The 26733-nt window shown below is 34.8% G+C and overlaps 3 protein-coding genes across 5 annotated transcripts in view; 1 reads left to right on the plus strand and 2 right to left on the minus strand.

Annotated features, from left to right (window-relative positions):
* The window catches only part of LOC127839370 (peroxisome biogenesis factor 10-like), a 261030-nt gene that overhangs the window by 234221 nt on the left and 76 nt on the right, over nucleotides 1–26733 (minus strand). The gene's annotated exons all lie outside the window — the stretch shown is intronic.
* The window catches only part of LOC127839361 (ZZ-type zinc finger-containing protein 3-like), a 260902-nt gene that overhangs the window by 217642 nt on the left and 16527 nt on the right, over nucleotides 1–26733 (plus strand). The gene's annotated exons all lie outside the window — the stretch shown is intronic.
* Nucleotides 11037–15393, minus strand: LOC127839374 (peroxisome biogenesis factor 10-like). Its single transcript, XM_052367753.1, has 5 exons — nucleotides 15335–15393; nucleotides 14067–14314; nucleotides 13099–13274; nucleotides 12158–12290; nucleotides 11037–11611 (listed from the first exon to the last, which is right to left on the minus strand). Exons 2-5 carry the CDS (start codon nucleotides 14130–14132, stop codon nucleotides 11537–11539), a joined length of 450 nt encoding a protein of 149 aa, XP_052223713.1. The 5' UTR covers nucleotides 14133–14314; nucleotides 15335–15393; the 3' UTR covers nucleotides 11037–11536.

Raw genomic sequence — 26733 nt, forward strand, 5'->3', positions numbered from 1 at the left:
TCCGTTTACAAAACATGTCGGTTCAACAAATTATTAATATTATGTTACATGCACTTGTGAACAAATACCGCCGGCTATGCACGTCGCGTTTCTTAAGTTCCAGATTAATCGACGGCTAAACTATTCAATTAAAAACAACGTGTTTAAAAACATAACGAGTCTAAGTACTCCAATTGATTACAACCTTATACAGAAGGATAGAGCAAGTGGTTGTACTGTCTTATCGGCATTAATGTCAAATTTCTGGTGCAGAATGGAATCGAGGCTTCAAACCCAGATGTCCTTGAAAAGTATACTCATTCAAGGCTGGAGAAACAAAAATGTACCAACTGGTTTTGAAGACAAACGCAGTTAGTACCTTCTGGTTTCTTAGGTCTTAAAATATCGATCGAAATACACAGCGAATATTATCTCGTACTTGTTTATGAAATACCACCAATCCTTCTATCAACTTTAACTGGTACTTCTTGTGAAACATATACTTTATAAACACACATTGTCGAGCAAAATTATGCGTATTTTCAAACGCTGTACTCTGCAAATGTCCTATAATTTTTCGAACAATGCACTATAAATAAAAGGAATGCAGGACAAAATCCTATTATCACTTGAAACCGGGAACATGCGACAAATAACGAGATCTAATTTACCTGCACAACGAGGATCATATTACTGGACTGACAAAGGTTTAAGCAAAATCCGCTTTATAGCGTTCTCAAACCTTCTGCCTGTACTCAGTGAGTGCGGTGCGGTGTATAGAATATTGTGGTTTTATTTAAAGTGTTTTGAGAAGTTTATTAGTCGCGTAGACTGTGTTAAGTGATATGCTTTTTGAACCAACCCAACCAGTACAGTCAAAGCAGATAGTATACATATACTCAAAAAGTCACGTCCCTTAATGCTTAAGGTAGTGAAATCAAGATGGTATAAAGTTTGCACTATGTACCAACAATGTTGTACAATACAAAGAAAAAAAATGTAAACAAGAGGACCGTGGACACTAAGGCGCTAACCTGAGAAAGCAAGGAACTAAGTTATTGGGAGACAGTTGAGATCAAAATAATGAAAGTTCATTATCAAACATCACTATTCAATTTCTATGATAATGTTTTGTAAAATTCAGATAAGAAACCATTAGAACACAGTTTTTACGATGTAAATGAGGTTTGGACAAAACGGTTTCTTCTAGAGTTTTAACATTGACACATTGTATTAACCTGTTGACATAATTCACATGAGCCAATTTCAAATACAGACGAGAATGTATTTGGAAAAATGTTCTTGACAGGTTTTATGAAGATTGGTCAATATATTTGGCAGAGATCATTAACAATTTTTCACGAAAGCCATTTTAGGAAAACTGCCTCCTGGCGGTCACTTTTTTCAAAGAACCGAAACCAATATCGGCCGATATATCATTAGAATATTTTTTTCAAAGAACCGAAACAAATATCGGCCGATATGTCATTAGAACATATTTTAATGTGACTTCAAGAGTGTTCAGGTGCTTACATTAGTAACCGGGCCAGTCTTGTCATAGCTGCCAACATTATGAACTTTCCTGTTTTAACATTAAGATTGTGAAACATATTATATTTATCAATATTTGTGTTAAATTCTATCAACATTTTAAATATGCTCATATTGTATTGGATTGCCCTTGTAGACAGCATGGAAAGACTATTTCACCATGGGTACTTCCCACGCAAACATTAGCAGTTGATGGCATTATCATTTTCTGATTAGTACAGTTGGTATTAACATTTACTTACTGGTATTACCGGTTGCTTGCAATTTTTGTTTCTGAAAATATCAGATGCTCGTATGCATGCACAAGCCGAAGATACAAGTCGCTTATATTGTGGTGACAATATCATCTATTGAAAGTTGATGACAAGATCATTTGGTGAAAATATAATTTGCTGTCAAAATTGCAAGCACACGTCTGCTTCATGTGTGTCTCAAGCAGAAAACCATGTGCTTACATCGTGAGTAGGCTTGACGCTTTAAGTGTTCCTTAGTCTGTCAGAAACAAAAACAAATTGATTGTCAAGTGATTGTCTAAAAGTAACGTATTCAAATAAGTTATGTATGTAACCATATATTGGAGCGAGTCTTTCGAAATATTATGTTTGTGCAAATATTACCCTAAAAGTTTTAAGATAATACTTTAACAGGTAATCAGTCGACATCTAACAGACTGTGAAATAACCGTGGTGGTATAATCAAAATTGTCATGAAAAGTTGTGAACTATCCCTCAATTGGCATGTAAACACTGTGAACTGAACATTCGCCTATTATAAAAGAATTTGTGTTGCATATCTTTGTACAATCTCTTAACAGTATGTAAGCAATTACGAATCCATTCGTAATTAGATTTACAACATTATTAAGTGCGTTGCCAATCTGATGAAATGTTTTATTATGTTGATAAGTTGTAAGTTGTGTGTATTCATATAAATTCACGATGAAGTTGAAAATAAGAATTTTAATGATCAAGTTGCGTGCTACAAGTATGAATAGTGGACAGGCACAATTTTGGAAGTCGTTTTTTAAATGCACTATAAACTACAAAATTATTTGTAATTTTTGTTGAAGTTGACGCTTTTGCCAAAACATATGTTGTGCATATAGGTGTTTTGGCATATTAGTATCTTGTTTAGATTGTAACGAGATTCATTACTTATGAACAATTTTTTTTTATGATGAACATTACTTTTTGTTAACCGTGTAACCTGCATAGCTCGTTCTTCTTTTCAACACTATGATGTCTTCAATAAACAAACGTATGTTCAAGTAATTATTAATCATTATACTTTATATGATTGTTTTAATTTAAACATTGACTATGCTCTGTTAACTGTGAATATCCGGAGCGTTCAGATAAAAGTGTGTATAATACATAAATATGTTTTATCTGCATTATATAATTTTACTGATAATTAGTTTTGATATTTTCACGCAGATTAAGATTAATATGAAACATATAATAGAAGGAAGTTTTACCGATCCTGTTGCAACTCGGTCTTACCCAGTTTAAATCTTAGTGTAAGCTTTGATTGTGTGCGGATAATTATACGTACACTATATTGTGTTTAAAGAGTGTTTTTTATTTACTTTGTGAAACAGTTTTAACACGGACAAGTGTATTATCGGTGCGACTTAAGTGCCATTCTTTGGTAATGTCGTTTCCAGTCAAGGTCTGAAACCCGACAGTAGCAAACAAAACGCAATTACGGATCTAAAAGCCCCCCAAACTCGAGCTGTGTTAGAGACTTTTCTAGGCATGGTCAACTACCTGGCAAAATTCGCGCAAAATCTCGCAGAGATAACAGCCACCTTAGGAGCCTCTTGCAAAAAAAGGTAGAATTCCTCTGGGATGACCCTCAATCGCGCGCTTTCGAAAAGGTTAAGGCCGTGATTACGAACGCACCAGTCCTAGGTTACTTTGACCCCAAGGAGCCCCTTGTGCTTGAATGCGACGCCTCTCAAAACGGGTTAGGTTGCTCCCTGTGGCAGAAAGGTAGGCCAATTGCGTTTGCTTCAAAAAGCTTGACAGCAAGTGAGAAGCTGTATGCAAACATTGAACGCGAACTGCTTGCAATTGTGTTTGGTTGCAAGCGATTCCGCCAAATGACGTACGGACGACACGTGACTGTTCACAGTGATCACAAACCGATTTCATCAATCATAAAAAAGCCTCTATCGGCAGCGCCACCTAGGCTTCAGAGACTACTTCTGTCATAACAGAAATACGACATCACTGTGGAACAGGTGCGTGGTACAGACATACCCGTCTCAGACTATTTGTCAAGAAACTCAGTAAATGACACGTTCCCAACTCTAATTGACGGATTGTACACACACGTGCATTCGGTCAGAAAACAACTGCTCGTGACTGACAGACATTTAGAAATTATCAGACAGGCAATTCGTGACGACAGTCAGATGCAAATTCTAAAGCAGACGATACTAGATGGCTGGCCAGAATCTTGGTCAAAATGTAACCCCGTGGTTATGGAATTCTTCAATCATAGGGTCTTAAGAGGACGACCTAATTTTCAGAGGTCAAACACTCCTTATTCCGAGATCTCTGCAGTCCGACATGATCAGACAGGTGACCAAGACCCTACAGCGGGCCAAAGACTTAATGTTTTAGCCTGAAATGCAAAAGCAAATCTCAGAGCACATTTTACAGTGCCCAATTTGTCTCACTCACAGAGACTTTAATGCTTAAGAGCCAATGATTACGTCAGAATTCCCAGACAGGCCTTATCAAGTTTTCTCAACATACCTGTTTCATTTTGACAATAGGGATTACCTACTGACAGTGGACCATTATTCGAATTTCTTCGAGATTGACTTTTTACCGGACACAAAGTCGTACGCAGTAATTCGAAAATTGCAGACACATTTTGCTCGCAACGGAATTTGCGACGTGCTGCATAGTGACAATGGACCTCAGTTCTCTAACACTGAGTTTGCTGACTTTGCAAAATCGTGGAATTTCACACACGCCACATCATCGCCGTTACACTTGCAAGAAACCTGTTTAGCCGAGCGAAGTGTAGGCATCGCGAAAAGACTTATGAAAAAGGCTAGAGATAGCAATCAGAATATCTATGTCGTACTGTTCGAGTACCGAAACACACCACTCAACTGTGGCTACAGCCCTGCACAGCTGTTACTCAATCGCAGAACTAAGTCAGTATTGCCGATTACAAGCACTGTGCCCCCAGGTTATCAATGCCCGTAAGGTCAAACAGTGTTCAAAAAATCACTCAGGCGAGAAGCAAGCAGAACTACGATGAGTCGGTCAGATCCCTCCCGACACTTAATGTAAATGACCCTGTTAGGTTACAGATGGGTAAAATTTGGGTTCCGGGAAAAGTAATAGAAAAGCACTGTCCAAGGTCTTACACCGTGCAAACGCGAGAAGGAGTAGTGTATCACAGAAATCGCATTAGTTTACACAAAACTAACTAAAATGTATCAGACTTATCTGTACCAGACTACAACATCCTTGCAAATATCCCTAAAGAACCCCAATCAGCTGCTTCAGCCAAGACAGCCCAGGTCATACCTTCAGACAATTCTTACGCAACACGGTCTGGGAGAGTAGTTAAGAGGAATGCGCGCTTCTACGGAGCAGATTATGACAAACGTTCATTTTATGATCATTCAATACATAGACAACTTAATTCGTGTTCTATAATTACGCATGAATTTCAATCGTATTATATTTTGATTTGTGCATAGCACATAAGAATCAATACAATACAAACTCGTTACATAGAGTACTTAATCTGTGTTATATAATTATGCATGAATTTTAAACCTTGTTATAGTTTGATTTATACATGCAGTTCAATTTTTTTTTGTTTATGAAGAGGGAAATGTTGTATTATTAGAACATTACAATAAACACGTGATCAACCACGTGTTAAGGGTTCCTGCTTAATCCCGCTCCGGCGATAAGCCCAGCACACTAGCTATCTAGCAACGCAACTATATAGACGCCCATATGCTGCCTGTAAATATGTTAAATAAAATTGAAGAATAGACACTCGTGTATCTTGTATTCACATTAGTGTTGACACTCACATAACCAAATACAACATATATGAATTTACTCATTACCACTCATAATAAGACCAAATGTTAACCTGTGGTATCTATATTTTCCAAACTCAGTGTTAAAACAAGTGAGGTATGATGACTCTTCATCAAGGCTTACTGACCAGTAATCTGACCGAGCATCTAGCTTGGTTAAATACTTAGCACCTGATAGTGATGGTAATACATTATCTAATGTACTCATATGGAAGTGAGGACGTTGAATGCATTTGTTCAAGTCTTTAAGGTCCAAACAAACTCGAAGTTCGCATTGGCCTTTCTCAACAACTACCATCGAGTTCACCCATTTTGTAGGTTTAATGACCTTACTAATGACTCTTAAATTTTCCATTCGAACTGACTCAGCGTTGACCTTATCTTTTAGTGCAATTGGGGTTTTCCAAAACAGGAATTGCATCATGTTTTAAATGAATCTTTCATGGAACTGACATTGCACCTATATCCTTGAAAAGATCTGGGAAGCCCCTTAGTATTTTCTGTTTTGTCAAGAACGTATCTCAGTTCTGAGATTCCACAGCAAATGAGACCTGAATCAGACCAAACTCAAGCGATGTTTGGAGGCCCAACAGTGGAGAAGACCTGGTTTCTATAACATGAAACAGTACAGGTTTTCTGTCACCTGTCTTTGAAAATGTACAATTCAAAGTAACCATACTCTTTGTATTTAGAAGTGTATTGTTATACGCTAACAGAAGGGCATTCGTCAATTTTAATGGCCCTCAAACACCAGATGTTTGATATACAGACTATGGTTAAATGTTTACCTGCGATCCTGCATCAACTTTGAAGCTGACCCACGTTTGCTTAGGCCCAACACAAAATGATACAAACGCTTGGCCATTGTTAACACCAGATTTTACACTGTGAACAAACACAACGTCTTCTGCGACGGAGTTCACAGTTTTTAACCGACAAACTTTTCCAAAATGGTTCCACTTGTGACATTTGTTACACTGCTTTTCTTTGGCTGGACAATGGTCGCGCGACGAGTGCCTCTTACCCCCGCAGTTTTCACATTTCCGGTCACGATTGGATGCACCCGACGTCGGCCCTCGTGTGTTGCAGTTCGACGTTGATCATCGGTTCTTGGAAGCGCCCTCCGTTGGTCTACAGCAGTGTTGTCTGATTTGCACCAGATGCAGCTTTGGAATTGATATACGATTTCGATGCCTGCTGGTGGTGACTGGATTTACTGTTCGTTTTTAAAGCATTAACCATGGTTTGACTTTCCGTTTTTATTTGATTCAGCTGCGACTGTGCGTATTCATACAACTGACACATTCCAATGGCTTTTGAGAGAGTCAATTTGTCACCTTGTTCGATTAGTTTGGCCCTTATTTTCTCTGACGAAATCCCGAATACAATTCTGTTTCTTATCATATCGTCTCATGAGTCATCCCAAGCAACAGTCTTGAGCAAGAACTTTGATTTTGGTTAAGAATTCTTCGATAGTGCTAGTACCCTGACGTTCATTATTAAATGTATATCGTCGAAATACAGGATTCGATTTTGGTTGAAGGTGGTGTTGAAAAGCGTCGCTTATTCTTGTTACTGATTCGAGATCATCGTCACTCAAATTTAGCATATTATATTTCCCAGCCTCTCTCTCCGACAAATAACAAAAGATATGCCTTGTCCGTTTTGTCCTAGTACGGCCCATCAAACATTGAAGACACATGTTGACGGAAACGACGGAATGCCTCTTAAAGGTTAGCACTATCCAAGTCCATCTACGGAGTAGGTACACCAGTTAAATCCATTTTAATTAACGAGCTATTTATGCTTCTGACACCAGGTTGTGTTATCAGTCTGTTGGTGTTAATAAAGAATGACACTGTATTGTTTTTAGTACTTTTAATAAGCACCAATATAATAGTATGTGAATACAATAGATTTAACACGATTGAAAGTTGGAATGAGAGAGAGCCCTGAGCTCCAGTGTAATCATGTTTTATTGGTACAGTCAGCTATGTACATCACGTAATTTAAACCAGGTAAACTTCATAATATTAGAACAGGCACCAGTACCGCTGAAGTCCGAATAAGAATCGCCATGGCGACCGTTCAGATGGCCATACTGATTAGGCTGTGGACAAAGAGCCCCATCAGCTCCCATCTGCATGCCCTCGTACTATCCATCCTACGGTACGGCAGCGAGACCTTGACGCTTCAAGCGGTAACAGAACGCAGGGTACACGCCTTGAATTAAGGGTGAATGTACCTTTAATATTTCACCAACGTTTTCTAATTTAAACTATAACCCTTAATCCCGACGATACGTATGTTCTTGCAAAGACCATTCCAAGGCGGCGACCTCAATTTTATTCACGAGTGTGTGTATTTAACAAGTGTTTTTCGTGCTTAGAGGGATAATTTGTGTGATAAGTTCTGGCAGGATGTTAGTTGTAATAAAAAGTACCTCGTGAAATAACAAAGTTTCTCTCCTACTGGAACAGCTGTAATTCAAGTTTTTTAATATTTGCAATTTATAGCGTTGAAGGACAGGCGTGCAATAGTTGAAAGCGGTATTGTCATACTGGCTCAGCCTCGTAACTGATATTTTATGGATATAGATTCTTCTTAAAGTTTTCGAAATATATGTGAACTTCTTATTTTGAATTTGCAAAAAAGTATGATAACTACATTGTGTTGGGTTACAAATTAGCTCACAAAAATGATAAAACAAACTACATTATGTCCACTAAATGATTTTTAGAATCAAAAAAATAAAATCGTCATGCTTTAGTCAGAATTTATATGAAAATATGTTTCAATTATACACTTAACAGGAGTATGCATTTGCTTTTCCTGCTAAAAGTCGACAAGTGCATTATAATTATTTTTGCACCTAGTGAACGAAATGTAAAACCGCTATCACAAAACGGTTGCGATATAAGAAATTATCAAGTCTATAGGGTATCGTAGTGGTAAATAACGCAGCAGTTATACATGTTTAATAATGTCTGATAATTGAAAGTACCAAATTTAGTGTTAATAGTCTTTTATTCTTTTTCTGCTGAAGACTGACGATGAAATATCTCTATCAATACTTAATTATTCAATACAGGTTGGAAATATGTTACTTTAAGAAATAGATGGGTCTTAAATTTTTATTTTTTAGAATACATATGTGAATACAGTATTTTGTTTATAAGAGGAACAGAGTAACTGTGAAATAACTATGAGCCAGAACGAGAATATATTCCAATGATGTGGTGTCAAAGAAGTCAGTTATTGAAATATGATGTCATATTTCATAACTATACATCACATCACTACTCAATACAATCACGTGTATCCGTTTCTAGCCATAGCAATAAACCCATGAAATCAGGCACTGACATTTACTATATTTGACAAAATAAGCCCCTTAAAATATGCATTTCTGCATATTGCTAGTGCTTACATATGTACAGGATCATAAAAGGTACCGAAAGGTGCTGAAAAGGGCCAGATAGCATGGGTCATTTTAGTCACACGTTTTCATAAGAATCTACATACATGTACATTAACATTCTTGTTCTAACTTTTGAAATTAAGATTGTAAAATCGTTTATATGAATTGTAATGTAAATACATTTGTATGTGCAAAACAATATCAAATTTACAAAGATTTCCGTGGATATCGTTTTGCCGAGACGAGCTAGTGGGCATTGAGAGCACAATACTATTTTGTTTTAGGTCTTTACCCTACTATTAATGTTACTTGCTATCAATACAATTTGCTGATAAGACCAGTTGCTGATACAGACAGTTGACGACAATGTCAGCATTACCAGTTGCTTGCAAATATTTCATGCGTCAAAATCTTCTGGTGTGACAAAAAACATCAAGGGCACAATGGTATTACTAAAAGTGATGGTGTTTATAGGAGCGCATGCCCACAACTTCCAGCTAATAATTGCGCGCCTACAAAGTGCCTGGTTACCTCGTCTTTAATGAGCATTAATGCTCAGATACACTTTAACTTTCATCAGCATACATTTACTTCATATATTTTTTAATGCAAGAAATACACTCTACAAACTCATCTTCCTTATATATCTTTACCACCCTGACTCTGTAAAAACTCCCATCGCAACATTACCGAGATATACATTAGCAAAGTAAGGGCAGAGTTAGTGTCTATTATAAAATGTAATTATTTTTAAAAATATAACGACATTTCGTGGCTGTAAACATCTGATACAGAATTAATAAGACTATTGCTAAGCAATAAAAGTCTCCTACCTACGTAGGATCCACCATTTTCAGCAATATTTGTAGTTTATTTGTTGCAATAGCAACCAAAATTCTTGGCGTAGGAACACAATGAAATGGCGTGCATAATCTACATAATGTCATCTATCCATGTTTCAAGTTTCATGAAAAAATATGAAGAACTTTTAAAGTTGTCGCAGGATCCACCATTTTCAGCAATATTTGTAGTTTATTTGTTGCCATAGCAACCAAAATTCTTGACGTAAAAACAAAATGAAATGACGTGTATAATATCCATATCGTCATCTATCCATGTTTCAAGTTTCATGAAAAAAATATGAAGAACTTTTAAAGTTGTCACAGGATCCACCATTTTCAGCAATATTTCTAGTCCAGTTGTTGCCATAGCAACAAGAATTCTTGACGCAGGAAAAAATGAAATGACGTGCATAATCTCCATATTGCCATCTGCCCATGTTTCAAGTTTCATGAAAAATAGGGCCTGAAAGGCCCAAAGTCGCTCACCTGAGTTAACAAGATGGCCTGAAAGGCCCAAAGTCGTTCACCTGAGATAGCAAGATATTATTGGGACAAATCTTCTGACCAAGTTTCATGAAGATCGGAAAATAAATATGGCCTCTAGAGTGTTAACAAGGTTTTACTAAAGCCATATAAGGAAAAATGACCCGCCCCTGGGAGCCATGTTTTTCGACCAACCGGCATCATATTTGAACTTGTACAAGATATTATTGGGATGAATCTTCTGACCAAGTTTCATGAAGATCAGACAATAAATGTGGCCTCTAGAGTGTTAACAAGATTTTACTATAGCCATATAAGGAAAAATGCCCTGCCCCTTGGCAGCCATGTTTTTCAAGCAAATGTGACCATTTTCGAACTCATTCAATATATCATTGAGACTAAGCTTCTGACCAAATTTCATGAAGATTGGACAATAAATGTGGCCTCTGGAGTGTTTACAAGGCAAATGTTGACGGCACACAACGCACGACGGACAAAAGGCGATCACAAAAGCTCACCATGAGCACATTGTGCTCAGCTGAGCTAAACATATGAAGAACATTTAAAATTATGGCAGGATCCAGAAAAGTGTGACAGACTAACAGACACACACAGCGCAAACCATAAGTCCCCCTCCGGTTTCATCTGTATGGGACTAATAAAAAAGGAATGGATGTCAGGTTGAAAGTCACTTTATTTCCAGTAAATATTTGTAGTATAACAAAACCAAGTTAAAAACAAAAACAATCAAATAACACAACATGGTCACCAGTGCGAGCAACACCATAAGTAGCTGGTCAGGGAACATCATGGCAGGAGAAATTCATATCACAGCCCGTGTGCAGTACCAGATATAAGGTACCGATGAGTCGAGCCTACCTCTAGAAAAACTGGGCTTCGTGCATGTATGTAAAATGATGTCTAAGATTAGTACAGTGCTCACAGGCTGCACAGGCTATTCAGGAACGACTCTTTCTGCTTATATGAAATTGTTTGTTTAAAGGATGTCTGACTTGAACAAAATTCCAGTTTAGACTGACAGTGTTGTCCCCCAATCAGACTGTGCGGACTGCACAGGCCAATCTGGGACGGAAGTTTGCGCACATGCATTAAGACCAGTTTCCTCAGAATGAGGTACAGTTATAGGTTCTGCATCACATACAACCCCAACTATCATCAGGAGGCGTCAAAGTTCTGTAGGCAGACGATACGGTGTGGCTCAACATGCTCCCTACACAGAGGGCACTCAGCCTAAAACAGAAACATACTTGATAGACTGGGTGCCAGTCTGTAGCTGAAATAGTTCTTCTATAGTGGTTGTAAACTTCTTATAAATACAATTTTAGCTCAGATTGATGCTTTAAAATACAGTTATGGTAAATAAAGCTTGGTCTATTGTACCACTCCTAATGCTTAACAGACATTGATCATTGTCTCAATTCTCAAAAGCAATTCTTACATAAGGCCTTTCATACCAATTCAGAACAAATTACCATTATCTTTAAAACCTAAAATCCTAGAAATGTGTATGCTCCAATAACAATTTCCTACAAACATAACATCCTTGAATTATGGTCACAGATACAAATGTCCTAAACCTTAAATCATAAAAACCAAAATCCAACAATCCTTAAATTCCTAGAACTAAATATGTTCAAAGAAACCAATTTCATATAAACCAATAATCAAACAAACCAATATCCAACTATCCAAAAAATCCCAGTACTAAATATAGTAACAGAAACCAATGTCTAAATAACCTAAACTCCTAGAAATGCATCAACAATGCCTCTGTACCTTGGTCGCGCACCAGTCGTGTATGCAGCCCCAGCAGAAGAGGTGGCCGCAGGGGGTCACAGAGCTACGTGACCTCTCACCTAGACACAGGGCACACTTCCTGTCTGGCGACACCTGACCTCCGATCTCTGAACTAAGATTAAGGCAGGGATATAAATAGATTGTGTAGCATTCTAGGAAAATGTGCCTTAATGCATGTGCGTAAATTGTTGTCCCAGATTAATTAATCAGGGATGATACTTTTTTGCATTGACTGGATTTTTGTTTAGAGGGGACTACAAATTTGTTTTTGATCTGGGAAGACACTCCACACACATGCATTGAACCACATTTTCCCAGAGCCTAGCTCGTTTAGTAACATACTGCATAGTATAGAATATAGAATATTCAAGAATAATGGGTTCCATTCACAAGAAGCAATTAAGTAGAAGTTAAGCTTGTGTTGTTTCTAAATTTGGTTGAAAAACTATCAAGGAAGATACTTTTCTACTAGTCTGGATTTTTAGTTCAGATGAGACTTCAATTAAACGAAAGATTTCATAACAGCGGAAAGTGATGTACCTGATGAGCCTGTGTGGACTGCACAGGCTAATCTGGGATAACACTTTACACATGTGCATTAAGCCCTTGTTTTCTCAGAGTAAAAAACATCAATAATTAATCAATTATTAATGTTTACACATGGCGTCTAAGAATATAGCTATATTTTCAATAATAATAATACTTGAGAAAGAAGGGACATAGTAAGGGTTAAAATTAGAATTATAAAACTGATGTTTAAGTATGTCATACTTAATCAGAATATTTAATGAAACAATATAGAAACTTGAATATCAATTGACTCAACACTAACAGACACAGATCAATGATTACAGTGCGTATGTCTTCTATGCATGCTTATGTGAAAATTTATTCCACAACTGCAGAGCACAAGTACTTACTGGGTATCACTTCCTCCTAGAAGGCCAGTACCCTTTCTGTATGTCTGCTGCAAGTATGCCCTGGTTCCCAGCACTGCAGACCCCGCAAGCTGGGCCAGGGTCAGCCAGCCTAGGGCTCGAAAACTCTTGCTCACTGAATCATCAGATGCCTTCTGTAAACCACCTGTGTACTGCAACTAGCAAAATATGGGGAAACTATTAGTTTTTTTTTGTTATGTGTTGTATTTTGTCAATATTAACATTATTTAGAGTTTGTTTTTGGTTTTATTTTGTTTTTTTGTGAAGTAGTTTTTGTGTTGGTGTTAACAATATTTTAGCTAAATGCTAGTAATGGCAGTCTATAACCCAATCTTTACTTTTCCAATAGAAAGCTTAGCCCATCGAAGTGGAAAACCAGTACTAAGTGCATGTATATATGAAATTGTCTCTTCCTGGTTGAATAAGAGGTACAGTGAGAATTGCCTTTATAACTTATTTTAAGATGTAAGATCAAACCCAAATAAGTTATGTGCCTATATGTCAGTTTAAAGCTAAGTACAAATGTAAACTATAATTTAATCTCCATACATAATTAAAAAACGGAGTCAGAACGAAACATGGCTGTATTTGTTTAAGTCCATTACTATACCCAATCATCCACATATTGCAGTAAGCTTCTCTGTGACTGGTAGTGATGTTTTTACTGTTTCAAAACTTTACATTATACCTCAAAAGCACAATTAACTTTTGAGAGAGTTTCCTGTTGATTGCACTTTAATATTAAATCAAGAGTGTTCACAAGCTTTTTAGCCATGTAACAGAAACTGACTATGCGGCAATGTTGTTCTTTCCCTGAGAAGAATCATTTTCCAAATAAGCTGAGGTGTCATAAGAAAATAATGTATGGAGTATGTAGATTGAAATTTGAGTAAAACAAGATGTCTACATGTAGAAGCGTTTTATTAAACTGTACAAATTCCAGTACTTACGTATTGCACTCCATTGAATCGCTTTGCAAGTTGATAGAAGATTCCTTGCATGTAGAACACAGCCATGTGCAGTCTGTGTGTGTAAAGGACCAGGTCCCTAGCAATGGGAATGCACTTCAGGAGAAACTCCCTGGTTGCTATGGGGACCTCCTGGAGACCATGTGACTGCAGCCTCCTCTCCAGCCAGTCTAGACCCTTGCGTATGGTGTACGGTATCAACACGTTGAGAGTACCATAGTGAGGCGACGCTGCAATTAATCATCTTGTTCTTAAAGAGACTTGCTCACAGTAACACAAAATAACAAATTTTCTATAAACATCTTATACATCCAAAAAAAAATGAATGTATCATATTCAAACTAGTAAAATAACAGTCCTGGCTCAGAAAAATGCTCAAAACAAAATTTTATTTATTGATAATTATCAATTGAAATATGCAAAAGTGTTTGTAAAGCTTTTAATTGATAATTTAACAAAAAACATGGATTACCAACTATTATTTAAACTTCCTTCTAAAATTCCCTTCAGGAAAGGCATTTTGTTGTTTGTCCTTTTCTTGTTAATATCATTGTTTAGAGCAATCCCAAATTTTACAAATTTGTAAGTTACTTCACTTAATGATATACGAAAAGAGAAAATCTTTGAACAAATCCCTTAAACAATGTGTGTTTGTTAACACCAATTTGAGAATGGGTCGAGGTTCTTTGATTACAAAAAAAATTGGGAAATGTCTGTTTTTTATTTTGCTTACAAATAGACAAAATTGAGAGTGAATAAGTTGTTAACATTGTGAATGCTTAGGTTCAACTCATAGACTTAAATAAGGTTTTATATTAGAGGTCACAGTGACCTTGACCTTTGACCTAGTGACCCAAAAATGGGTGCGGCGTGTAGAACTTATCAAGGTACATCTACATATGAAGTTTTAAAGTTGTAGGTGTAAGCACTTTGATTTTAGAGCCATGTTAAAGTTTTATATTAGAGGTCACAGCGACCTTGACATTTGACCCAAAAATGGGTGTGGCATGTAGAACTCATCAAGGTGCAGCTACATATGAAGTTTCAAAGTTGTACGTAGAAGCACTTTGATTATAGAGCCAATGTTAAGGTTTTAGCACGACGCAGACAGCAAATGCCAGACGCTGGACAGCGAGCTGGCTATGACAATACCTCGGCTTTTCTAAAAAAACAGCAGTGCTAATAAAATTAACAGGAACTTATTATTGAGATTATCAATGTCTCAAGAGATTCAACAATTATCCTCTTACCAGTGCAGAGGGTACATGTCTTCTGGAAGAGTCTACCTGGATAATGTTCACATACTCCTCACCTATGGTCTGGAAACCTGAAACACGTGCATACCAGATATTGCATTATAGACCCACATGTATGCACATTCACTTCAACTGCCTTCCAACCAGAAAATGTTTTCAATACAATGACTTAAGAAATAGTTTAACATATCTTTATGAAACCCTACACTTGAAACTTTTCTAACACAACACTTTTCAAATTTGAATATCTCAGTTATAACTTAAGATTTTGAAAAAATATTTCCCATGTGATCATTAAACTACATTCTGGGCAAGCTCAGTATAAAAATCATTCATCCGTGATGATCGGACGCTTTAGAACACGGGGTGAGTATGGTTTCATTATTTTTCACGTGAAAATGGTTAAACACGATACTATTCTAAATTTATTTCAAGTTCATCAATTAAACTGGCTGCTTACACAAGGAAAACATATAATTATTTTTTAGAAATGCATGCCTCATATGAATATTTAGAGGCACAACAGCGCATTTTGGCAAACTGCAGGCTACCTACGTCAGGTGATAAAACGTGTGAAGGTCACAGATGAATGATTTTATGGCTAGCTTGCACAGAATGTAATCAAATGATCACATGTACAAATTTACATCAAAATCTTAACTCATAAGTGATGTATTCAAGATAGAAAAGTTTTGCATTAGAAAAGTCTCCAATAAAGTTGCTGGTAACCTGCAAAAATGACAAAATGTGCACTTGCGCTCCTAAATATTCACACGAGCCATACATTTTTAGAATTAATCTTATGTTCTCCTGGTGTAACAACCCACCTAAAATGATGAAATCGTTGTTTTTTTTTAAGAATAATATTGTGTTTCAACATGTCCACCTGCAAAAAAAGATGAAACCATAGATACACCACGTGCTAAAGCGTCCGATCGTCACGGGTGGATAATTTTATCATCAGCTTGTTTAAAATGTAATCAAATGTAAAATATTGAATAATAATCTTAAATCATAACTAAGATATTGAACTTTGAAACGTGTTATGTTAAAAAAGTCTCCAAGTGAATGTTATGATAAATAATCACTAGTTTAAAAGATTAAACAATATCAATGCTTAATCAGTATGGAAGAAGAAGCCAGATCAGCCAGTTTGGTCTCCCATTAAAAAATACAGAGAAATCCAAATCTGTATCCCAACAGAATTGCAGTCATCTTAAACAAACAACATGTTCAGATAATCCAGATGATAGAAGCCGTACCTGATATATGTGTTCAGATTGATAAAACTCTGCTGACAATACTTGAAATGCGGTTTTGATAATCAGGGCTTAAGAAATGTTTGTTAAGTATCATTTGGAATTTCCAGATCATTCCAGCTTATCAATGACAACACTTTTCCCCCTCCTTTAAATGAAAATACAATCAAATCAGAAAGTGTCTCCCTGATAAGCCTGCAAGGACTGCACAGGCTAATCTGGGATGACACTTTATAAAAATTTATGCTTTATGCACATGCGAAATACCTGACTTTTCTTACACTTACCCGAGAGGGTTGTGAGACAGAAGTACCCCAGGTCAGCTGCCAGGTCCAGCTCTCTGCGCCAAGTAATCCAGGCCCTTGCACCTGCAAAATATGTGTATGATAATGATGCAAAATGTGTGTATGATTATAATACAAAACCTTGAATGTTATAACTACTGAATAATGATTACTTCTGCAGTGTGATATTGGATTGATTTAATAGATGCATATAAAATAAAGAGGCATATTTTCAAGCATTTATTTTTTCAAAAGTCTTTAAATGTCATTAGTCCCAAAATAAAAAGTAAAAACAGAAAACAAAAACGAGTATACATACTATTACTATTCATACTGAATAAGATTGTTAACAAAAGACCTTAGTGTTTCACATAAAAATAAAGGCTTGATAACTACCGAGCAAGCTATGGACAACATCAGCTGACATTTTTCTCAAGTATGTCAGGTAATATTCATCCTTCTGTTGAGATCTTATAATCTCCGCTTTGCCAGCTACTTTGAACATCTGAAAAAAAACTCAAGCCTTTATTCAATTGTTAAATGCAAAGCCAGCAATAATACATTATTTTAGAACTCATTGATCAGAATGTTGTAAGTTCACCAGTTTGCTATGATTACATATCCTGGATTTATGGATATCATTCCTGGTAGACATAGAGAAATTGCGAGGAATTCATTAATCATGGCACAAAATGTGTCTGAATTCATTTGCACACATGTGACCCAGTTCAAATTTGTTTACTGCTTTACATGTTATCAAAGTAATTTTCTGAATCATAATGCCTTGGCTGTTGTTCTACAGACTATTTGGTGTAAGTTTTAATTGATTTTATTGATTTGAGAGGTGAATTTAAGAATATTATTCAAACATTTGTTTTGTGCAGGAATTTAGACGGATGTATCACTACTGTACATTACAGCATATACTGGTCAAGAATCAATAGCAGAAGATATTTAATTACACAAAATAGTGTTAATTCTGTTCAATCTTGTCATGCAAGCTTATACACTTTGATTCAGAAAACCTTTCATATGAATTCTGTTAATTTTCAACTCTTTCTAATAAACATTTATAAAAATACAGCGGTATTTACTTTTGTTTACAAGTCAGCGTTTAACTTTGCTTGTGCGTATTTGCCCAAATTCAATAAATTAGATTGCTAGAGGCCAGCTTTGTGTCCACCATTTATTTGTTTTTCCATGTCTTAGTGTTGTTTTTATCAAACCAGATGTTATATATATAATGTAAACAAATATAAATGCAATAATTTCATTATAAACAAGACTATTGACAAGCAATATATGTCACATACCGGCTCTACCATTGTCAGAAATTCCACCATTGTCAGAATATTTTTTTATCTGTTGCCATAGCAACCAGAATTTTTTACGTAGGAACAAAATGAAATGACATGCATAATGTCCATATTGACATCTATCCATGTTGCAAGTTTCATGAAAATATTAAGAACTTTTAAAGTTATGGCAGGATCCAGAAAACCACCATTTTCAGCAGTATTTCTAGTCTATTTGTTGTCATAGCAATCAAAATTTTTGACATAGGAACAAAATGAAATGACGTGCATAATGTCCATATTGCCATCTATCCATGTTTCAAGTTTCATGAAAAAATATTAAGAACTTTTAAAGTTATTGCAGGATCCAGAAAAAAAACATTTTCAGCAGTATTTCTAGTCTATTTGTTGCCATAGCAACCAGAAATTTTGATGTAGGAACAGAATGAAATGACGTGCATAATGTCCATATTGCCATCTATCCATGTTGCAAGTTTCATGAAAAAAATATGAAGAACTTTTAAAGTTATCGCAGGATCCAGAAAAAAACACCATTTTCATGAGTATTTCTAGTCTATTTGTTGCCATAGCAACCACAATTTTTGAGGTAGGAACAAAATGAAATGACGTGCATAATGTCCACATTGCTATCTATCCATGTTCCATTTAGTTTCATCAAAAAATTTTATGAACTTTTAAAGTTATCGCAGGATCCAGAAAAGTGTGACTGACAGACGGAGTGCAAACCATAAGTCCCCTCCTGTGAAACTGGTAGGGGACTAAAAAGCATTTTATATTGATGAAAATAATGTTTTTCTATTACCAATAAATGGGGATTTTTGTATTAGCTAAACTAATAAAGAATTAATAATTTGCATTTTAGAACAATTAAAACATACACAAAAGGTATATTCTTCGTTATGCATGAAATTACATAACAAAAATTATTCTTAGATTTTTGGTGTAGGATAAGGCATTTATGGCAAAAGTTAACATGTGTGTTAATAACATATTTATTCGGTATTTTCCTTTGGCTTTTTGTCTGCGCCCAGTGTATGTTATGTTTGTTAAAGGGCCCTGTGCCTATCCCATCTGCTTTGATATTTTATATTTAGAGTATCTAATGAATGAGATTTCAAACGCAAAGTGAAAAGTTTATGTATGGACACCATCACTTTCCTTGTTGTTTGCATAAACAAATGGAGTTATGAGTGATTTTTGTCAATAGACTGAATCTTTTGAATATGACCAATTGAATCATCACAGTTCCTCTAATCAAGATTTAAATTGAGTATATCAAGATTTGATTGAACTGAATAAATATGTTGGTTTAAGATCCATCCAGAACAGGAACAACTAATAGGAATGGAGCAAGGCTTTGAGTTCTTGAAAATATTTCACATATTTGAAAAAATTCCCAATGCAGAATTTCACTATTTAAGGAATTTAGAGCTTCAACTTCAATGAGTTGGAGACTCAATTTTTCACAAAATGAGTGGGCAAATGATGGGGAAAAAATCCGGTTAAAGTATCTATACAGGCATATAAATTGTATCAAATACTATTAATGCAAAACGTGTTTATTCTTTGCATGAAAGAGCTGCTCTTATCTTGAGCACTGCAACATATGTAATAAAGAAAAGTATTATCGGCTTGACTTGAGAGTAGGCCATGGGGCAATATTATTACAGACCACAGCCCTGCAATGTATATTAAAGGGATAAGATTAAAAACAATTTTTTCAATACACATACAATCGTTTTTTAAATTAAATAGCGAGCTCGCTGAGCCGCCATAGGAGGCTCGAGAGCTCGCATTACGTTAACACATGTATTGGACTGAAGATCTACACAGGTTGTTGTTTTAAAAAAGTTTGGTATCTGCGCGCGCAACCAAACCTGATATCCGGAATATCCGAAACTGGAACTGGAAATTTTCGAAATAAATATCCAGCGTCTCCTGATTATGATAAAATAGAAAAAATGATCAAATTTAAGGCTTTTAAATATTTTAAAATTCTTCTCTCTATTTATTGTTACTATATTTCGAATAAAGCATCTGCATTCTTCGTGTAAAACATTTGTCTTCATTCAGGGACTTTCCTGTTCGATGACGTCATCACAAAATTTATCCAAGTAACGAATGACGTCACCGTTTTGTAAGTACATAGCAAGTGTCAACACCGACCGCTACTTGCATTTTTTATTAAAAATGATGACAAAACAAGTAAGTGCTATTATTTATTGGACGATTGCCATTGAGGAACAAACACACGATTGGTTCGGCATGTACTCAGGTACCAAACTTTTTCAAACAACAACCTGCACAGTCAAATACTCGATTTCATAATCATTTCATATAGTGTTTTTCTTTCACTGTCTAAGTCATGCATTACATTTAAATTTAAAGGTGGTAAATCACATTTGAGTATCATTTCAACGTGACCAAACTTTATTATCTCATATTCTAGATATCTATTCTCTTCTATTGAAAAAAAAATACAAGAATTTAGCTTAATTTTTATGCCTCACAAAATGGCATGATTCAAACAAATATTGCTACCATTGACAATATCTCATAGTGAGGGAGATAGTGCTCTTCTTAACATCTGAGCTAACCTTTCTGGTAAAGAACATTCTAAATTAATTATTTGATAATTACTACAAATAGTGCAATGTTTATAGATACTATAAAATGTGATTGATTCAAGCAATCAAAAGATGTGATCAAATGTGATTTAACATATTTAAAACATAAATTCAAATAAGATATAAATAACTTTGAGGTGGGTGACGTGACAGTTGCTACCTTTAGTACGGTGGCTGACTTGACAGTCTCTACCTTGAGTACGGTGGGTGACGTGATAGTCGCTACCTTGAGCTAACCAAAATGACTTTTAAACAGTAGTTAGGAATATACAAATTAATCTAATCCTAGTATTTTGGTACTTAAAAAAATATATACTTACAAGTGTAAAATTATCAAAGTGTTATATCAATGGTATTAAATAACATGTTTTGGTGGGTGACATAATTATCGCTGACCTACCTTGCATTTATTCCTCAATTATGGTACTTTGAAATTACTTTGACTTTAAATGCTCAAAAAGGAAAATAAAACAAATATGCTGCCTGGCCCTTGTGAAATCTAAGTACAGTATGCAACATTGAGAAATCATTGCTGATGCCAGTGAAAATCATAATTTAGAAGGTAGCAATAGTTGGCTGTTCTAAATTTTTACATTGTAGGTTCTAGTTGATTGTTAAGTGTTTTAAGGAGGTAATGCCAAGGACATACATACTAGATTAATATATTTATCCTTGGTATATACAAATCTTTGTTTGCTGCACAATTTGTTTATAGTTTCATGTGTTACGCAACGTTCACCTTCGATATACATATGTATCTTCTCTTCAGGTATACATAATTATCGAAGTATAGGTCACTTTATGGTTTAGATAATTTTATACTTATTAAAATATTAGAGTTATTTAGTTACAAGGACTGTTCTGTTGCTCTTATCTGCAGTTGGTATTCGAACCATATATATTTTACCAGATTTGTGCAAAATAAGGTGATTTTATCTCAACTATACAAAGTCGGCAAATTAATTAGCACCATTTTTACAAACAGAAGCTTGTGTGGGCTTTTCAAACATTAACTCATGTGAGCTTTTGAACTGACAATATACTGTTCTAAATCATAACAGAATATCAATTAAATGTAATTCTTTGTAAAATTTTCCTAAACAAGGTAATCATGCTATTATACAGCATTGCAGTTTACCTATATATTTTTCAAAAGGTCAGATAGCTTAATTGGAAGAGCAACCAGGCCAATATCATATGATCAATATCATCAGATGGCTCATGGGTGGATTCGGGTTCGAATCCCGATCTGACCGTCGTAGGTAAACCTGTGGTTGCAAGGCTGGCAACTGATAGTGTGACAATCTGTTTTGGGCTGGGTTTTGGGCTAAAAGTTCTGTTCATCAGGTCACATGAAACCCTTTAATATGGCCCGTTTGTTGTTTAATTGCTGATTAACATAATAATTAAAAGTTAAATTCCTTATTTTTTTACACCAGTTCCTATATTATTACCAGTCTTTACGAACTCCACGTTCTTCTGTTAGGAAGTGCCTATATATATATATATAATAATTTTATTTAAAGTGATATTATGGGCATCTAACAGTATAAAGGTGTCTATCGCAACCGTTGTTTATTTTTGCTGTTTTCACTTCATCTACACTTATATTTTTTAATGCAGCATCAACATAATAAAACAACAATATCCCGGAAAGAGAACAATAATCCATTTGAATATCAACCTTACTTTCGTTTTGACAACTGACGACAGAAATGATTCGATGTACAATGTGAGTCTAAATGTAGTTTTCTTGCAGTTTCGTTCATACGACACAAACACAACTTGTTTTACGGATCATTTCGGCTTAGAGGATTGGGTGAGTCATGTAAAATATCGAAAGAATATATATTTTTTATAAACAAGTGGTAGCAAGATGAGTTGTAGAGAATTGGTCAGTTACCACATTTTAACTTATTCTTTTGACCTGTTAATTCTTTTCAGCTCAAGTCAACAGTGAAAAATGCCCATAATATCACTTTAAATATCATGTTTATTAAAGTTTTTTGTTATTTTTTTCTATTAAACATTAATCGAGTTCACTTTGAGGCTTTGCCTTATTTCATATTATGACTTCTATCATGTTAAAACAGACGGTATTTTTGGATAATAAACTCAAATGCACAAATTAGTCCATATAAACGGACTCCCAGAGCCTTTGATAATTTTTGCTATGGCGGCTCTGGGAGTCCATATTCACTCGTTCATAAAGACAAGAGCAAATCTGCGCACATATTTCGTGTGCATAACTAAACAGACGTCGTTCGAGACAAATTGAGGAAAATAATGAATAAACTTCATAAGTATGTTAAATTTACCTGAATGGAAACCTACGGATGTTATCCTTTGCATGCACCCTATAAAAACACGACGATGTTTCAACACACTTTTCTCGCTGACATGTTTATGTTTAAATTTGAATCAGTGTATTCTGTATTGAATACCACATCGTTATCGACTTTAATAGGCTCCAACACATAACCTGACATGCAAAATATTGGTGTACTGCGACCTAACCAATATCGGGTCAATTTTCCAATATGGCAGATACAGCGTACTAAAGAAAAACTAAGTCAATAAAAAACAATTATTTCTTGCTTTAATGGTACTATTTGGATGAGTTTGTGGTTCAGACAGGTAAACTTTCATAAGTTCTTGCAGTTTCAGTGTTCATTATCCCTTGCATTGTTGATAACATTTTGCACCCATTCTCCACTTTCCAATAGACCATAATGCCGTTGTAGACTGATGACTTCCGGTTTCAACGTAATTCGGATATTCCTTTACTGCCGTTGTAAAAGCAAATTGTCAATCCATCGTTTTAGGTAAGAAAATCAATTATCATTAAAAATAATAATGGAAATAATCGTTGGATGTGTTTGATAACTATTTTTAATATGAATAATATTGATTTTGATGTTATGTTAACTGTATGAATAACTTTTTTGAATACACAATAATCAATGTTTATGGTGGGTGGGGCACAGGGAAAAGTCTCGATTTTTTTACTATATACTATATATACTAAGTATATATAGTATATAGTAAAAAATAGAGACTTTTTCCTGTGGGGTGGGGTAAAGTATATTATTGCTGATTTATTGAAAATAGAACTGTGTGGAGAATTTAACCACTATAACCACTTTAGCATTAGGGCTGTAAAACAATACATTAATACATATTTGGTGATTTTTTGTATTACATTTAACATTCTTGGTTATAATATATTGTATGGTAAACAACAGTTGACATATAGCTACTGGAAATAAAATGTAGTTATTGTCACTGTGCAGCTTAACATGTAATTTCTATTTACTTAAGGACACTTGTGTAATAAAATTATAATACCATATATTAAAATTCATATGACTAAACTATAATACTTAATTTTTATTTATATAATATATTGTCTAATTTAAGATATCGGATGCCCAGGGACCATGGAGGTGTGCAAACTACTATTACACCTAAGAAGATTCAACAATCAGACAGACATTCTCTTGCACACCACAACAAAGAACAGCTAATTTACATTTACTTCGAAGAGATGCGTAGCCTAGAAAACATCTTTTGCTGGACATAATTGGAAAAAAAAACAAAGTAAAGATTGAATAAAAAAATAAAAATATCATCAAACATTTTGACAATTCAACAAATCGAACAAAATTTCATGTTAATTACTTGTTGCAGTGGTAATAAGATCTTGCAGCCCCTTTTTATGACTGGGGCTGTTGAGTATTTTCATTAAGCATCTAAGTATTTTCAGATATTCAGGTTTCATTTGAAATTTATTCATGTATTACTGGTAGTACAATTTAATATGGTTTTTTTTTTGTATAGTAAACCCCAAATTAAAGACATTTGTATGATAACTTGTTAAGTGTTAATTGATGCTTTTATATGTTTGTATAGCAAGATTTGCAAATTCAAAAATTGACAAGTTAAACTTACTTTGTGAATACTGCTGTACTTCTTTATGAAGTTGATACTGAATTACTATTGTATTTAACATGTGAAATTTGTATGCTTACTATTATGTAATATTATTATTTATGTAGTGTTTATTTTGATATAGTAAAGAAACCCATGTGAGCATGTTATTGGAAACTAAAGAAACTTAAAAGACCACAAACAAGCGTCATTGGGTTTATATTTTATTCTCTGCCATAGGAGGAGGGATATAGAATTGGCGTCATCTGTCCATCCGTATGTCACAAACTTTTTAATGAGGAGAATTGTAGTGCACAAGAACCATAACCCTACACTTTCTTAAATCAGAGTTATCGCCTGATGTTGTTTGTTTATGAGGACTCTATCTCAGATACTATAGATGATTTCTACATGAAACTTCATGTTTTGTTAGGATTCTACCATACGCCAAGGAATTTGCACCCATCCCTATACAACATTTTAATTGCGTATGATAGAAATTCAAAAACAATTCTTGTTTGTTATGAAACCACTGTTTTATTAACATGCATAATCAGATTGCATATATATCTCATCAATAACAGTAATAACAAAGAAACAAAAAACATAAATACATGTTTACACTTATGTTAATAAATACACTTTGTTTTGATTATGCAAACATAAATATAAAATGGTTTGTTTATATAGTTCTTGGAGGTAAAAAGCTTTCCCTTAACACAAGAGTCCCTGTCTGTCACTGCGGATGTAATATTTGATTGGCTGCATAAAGACACCTTCTGTGATGTTTGATGGTGTCCATGTACTTCTTACACAGCTTCAAACCTTATAGCCATTAATAAATCGTTCAACTTATCCTTTTCAAGTCTGAAAACAACAGAAGAATAGCACATTTTAACTGGAGTGCTTTTACTTTCTTTGTTGTTTATTTATTTTATTAAAAAAACAAATATGTGTACAAATAACAAAGCAAAAATGTGATTCATGATATTTAGAAATTTACAATACCAGGTAAGTGAATATGAAGTAAATATTATATTTGAACGTAATATGTTTGTTAAGAAAGAAAATAGATAAAACTTCAACAGGTTGGTATATTTATACTTATGTTCAGTCAGGGACATATACAACATATGCCCCTGGTTCAGTTAAAATTAAATTATTTTGAACAATTATGCACACTTAATTCAGTATTCCAACATGTAGTATTTGGTTAATTTTATATATTATCAGTATAGAGGTATACGTTCTAGAATCTTTTAATGAGGTGTTCAGATTAATTGCTGGATTTAGTTTAAGTATACACTTGCCTTGGACATTTATAACTTTAAGGCACACAAAAAGTCTTGGTTAGCAGGACCATCATGCTATTAGTCCATGACAATTAGGCATATTTGAAGGATGCCAAAATGGAATCTGAAACAAAACATTTGTGCATCAATTGTTGTCCTGAAATTTTAAACGAATAATGAAAATGATTTATTTCACCCCCACCTACTACTGTACCACTAAAAAATCAAAATCGGCTGAAAACCCATCGAAAGACAATAACTGAGTGCATAAACACAAAATTCAATATAATTAACTTAACATATCCTACAGTATCTGACAAAAAAGACATTTTGATACATACTGTATTCACCGAAGTTGATTATTTTCGTTATTGCGCAAAAACAATCAATGTTTACGTTTAACCAGAAGTCATCAGTTGGTTATGCCGAAATGAATTATGGGTTACTGGAATATAGCGAATGGACAAGAGAGAGCACATTGCAACTCTCAGCAGCCCATTGGGCTATAAAGCTGAGAGTTGAATTATTGCAACTAATGCACAAATATTATATCCAAACTAAATTTGTCCGGAAAATACATTCACTTTAAAACGAACGCATTCGGCGCTTAAATGCATATGCCAGTGAAATTTGAGTCATGTCTCTAATCTAAAGTGCGTTTATTTGCAACCTTAAAACAAGAATT

This window comes from Dreissena polymorpha, chromosome 7 (assembly GCF_020536995.1).
Source record: "Dreissena polymorpha isolate Duluth1 chromosome 7, UMN_Dpol_1.0, whole genome shotgun sequence".
Lineage (NCBI taxonomy): Eukaryota > Metazoa > Mollusca > Bivalvia > Myida > Dreissenidae > Dreissena > Dreissena polymorpha.

Excerpts from the sequence above, each read along its gene's own strand:
- LOC127839374 (XM_052367753.1), bottom strand. The coding sequence starts at position 14,132 with ATGGCTGTGTTCTACATGCAAGGAATCTTCTATCAACTTGCAAAGCGA. Across the intron at positions 12,291-13,098 it reads CTAGGAGGAAGTGATACCCA|TTCAGAGATCGGAGGTCAGG; the intron begins GTAAGTACTTGT and ends CCTTAATCTTAG. Across the intron at positions 11,612-12,157 it reads ACGACTGGTGCGCGACCAAG|GCTGAGTGCCCTCTGTGTAG; the intron begins GTACAGAGGCAT and ends TTTCTGTTTTAG.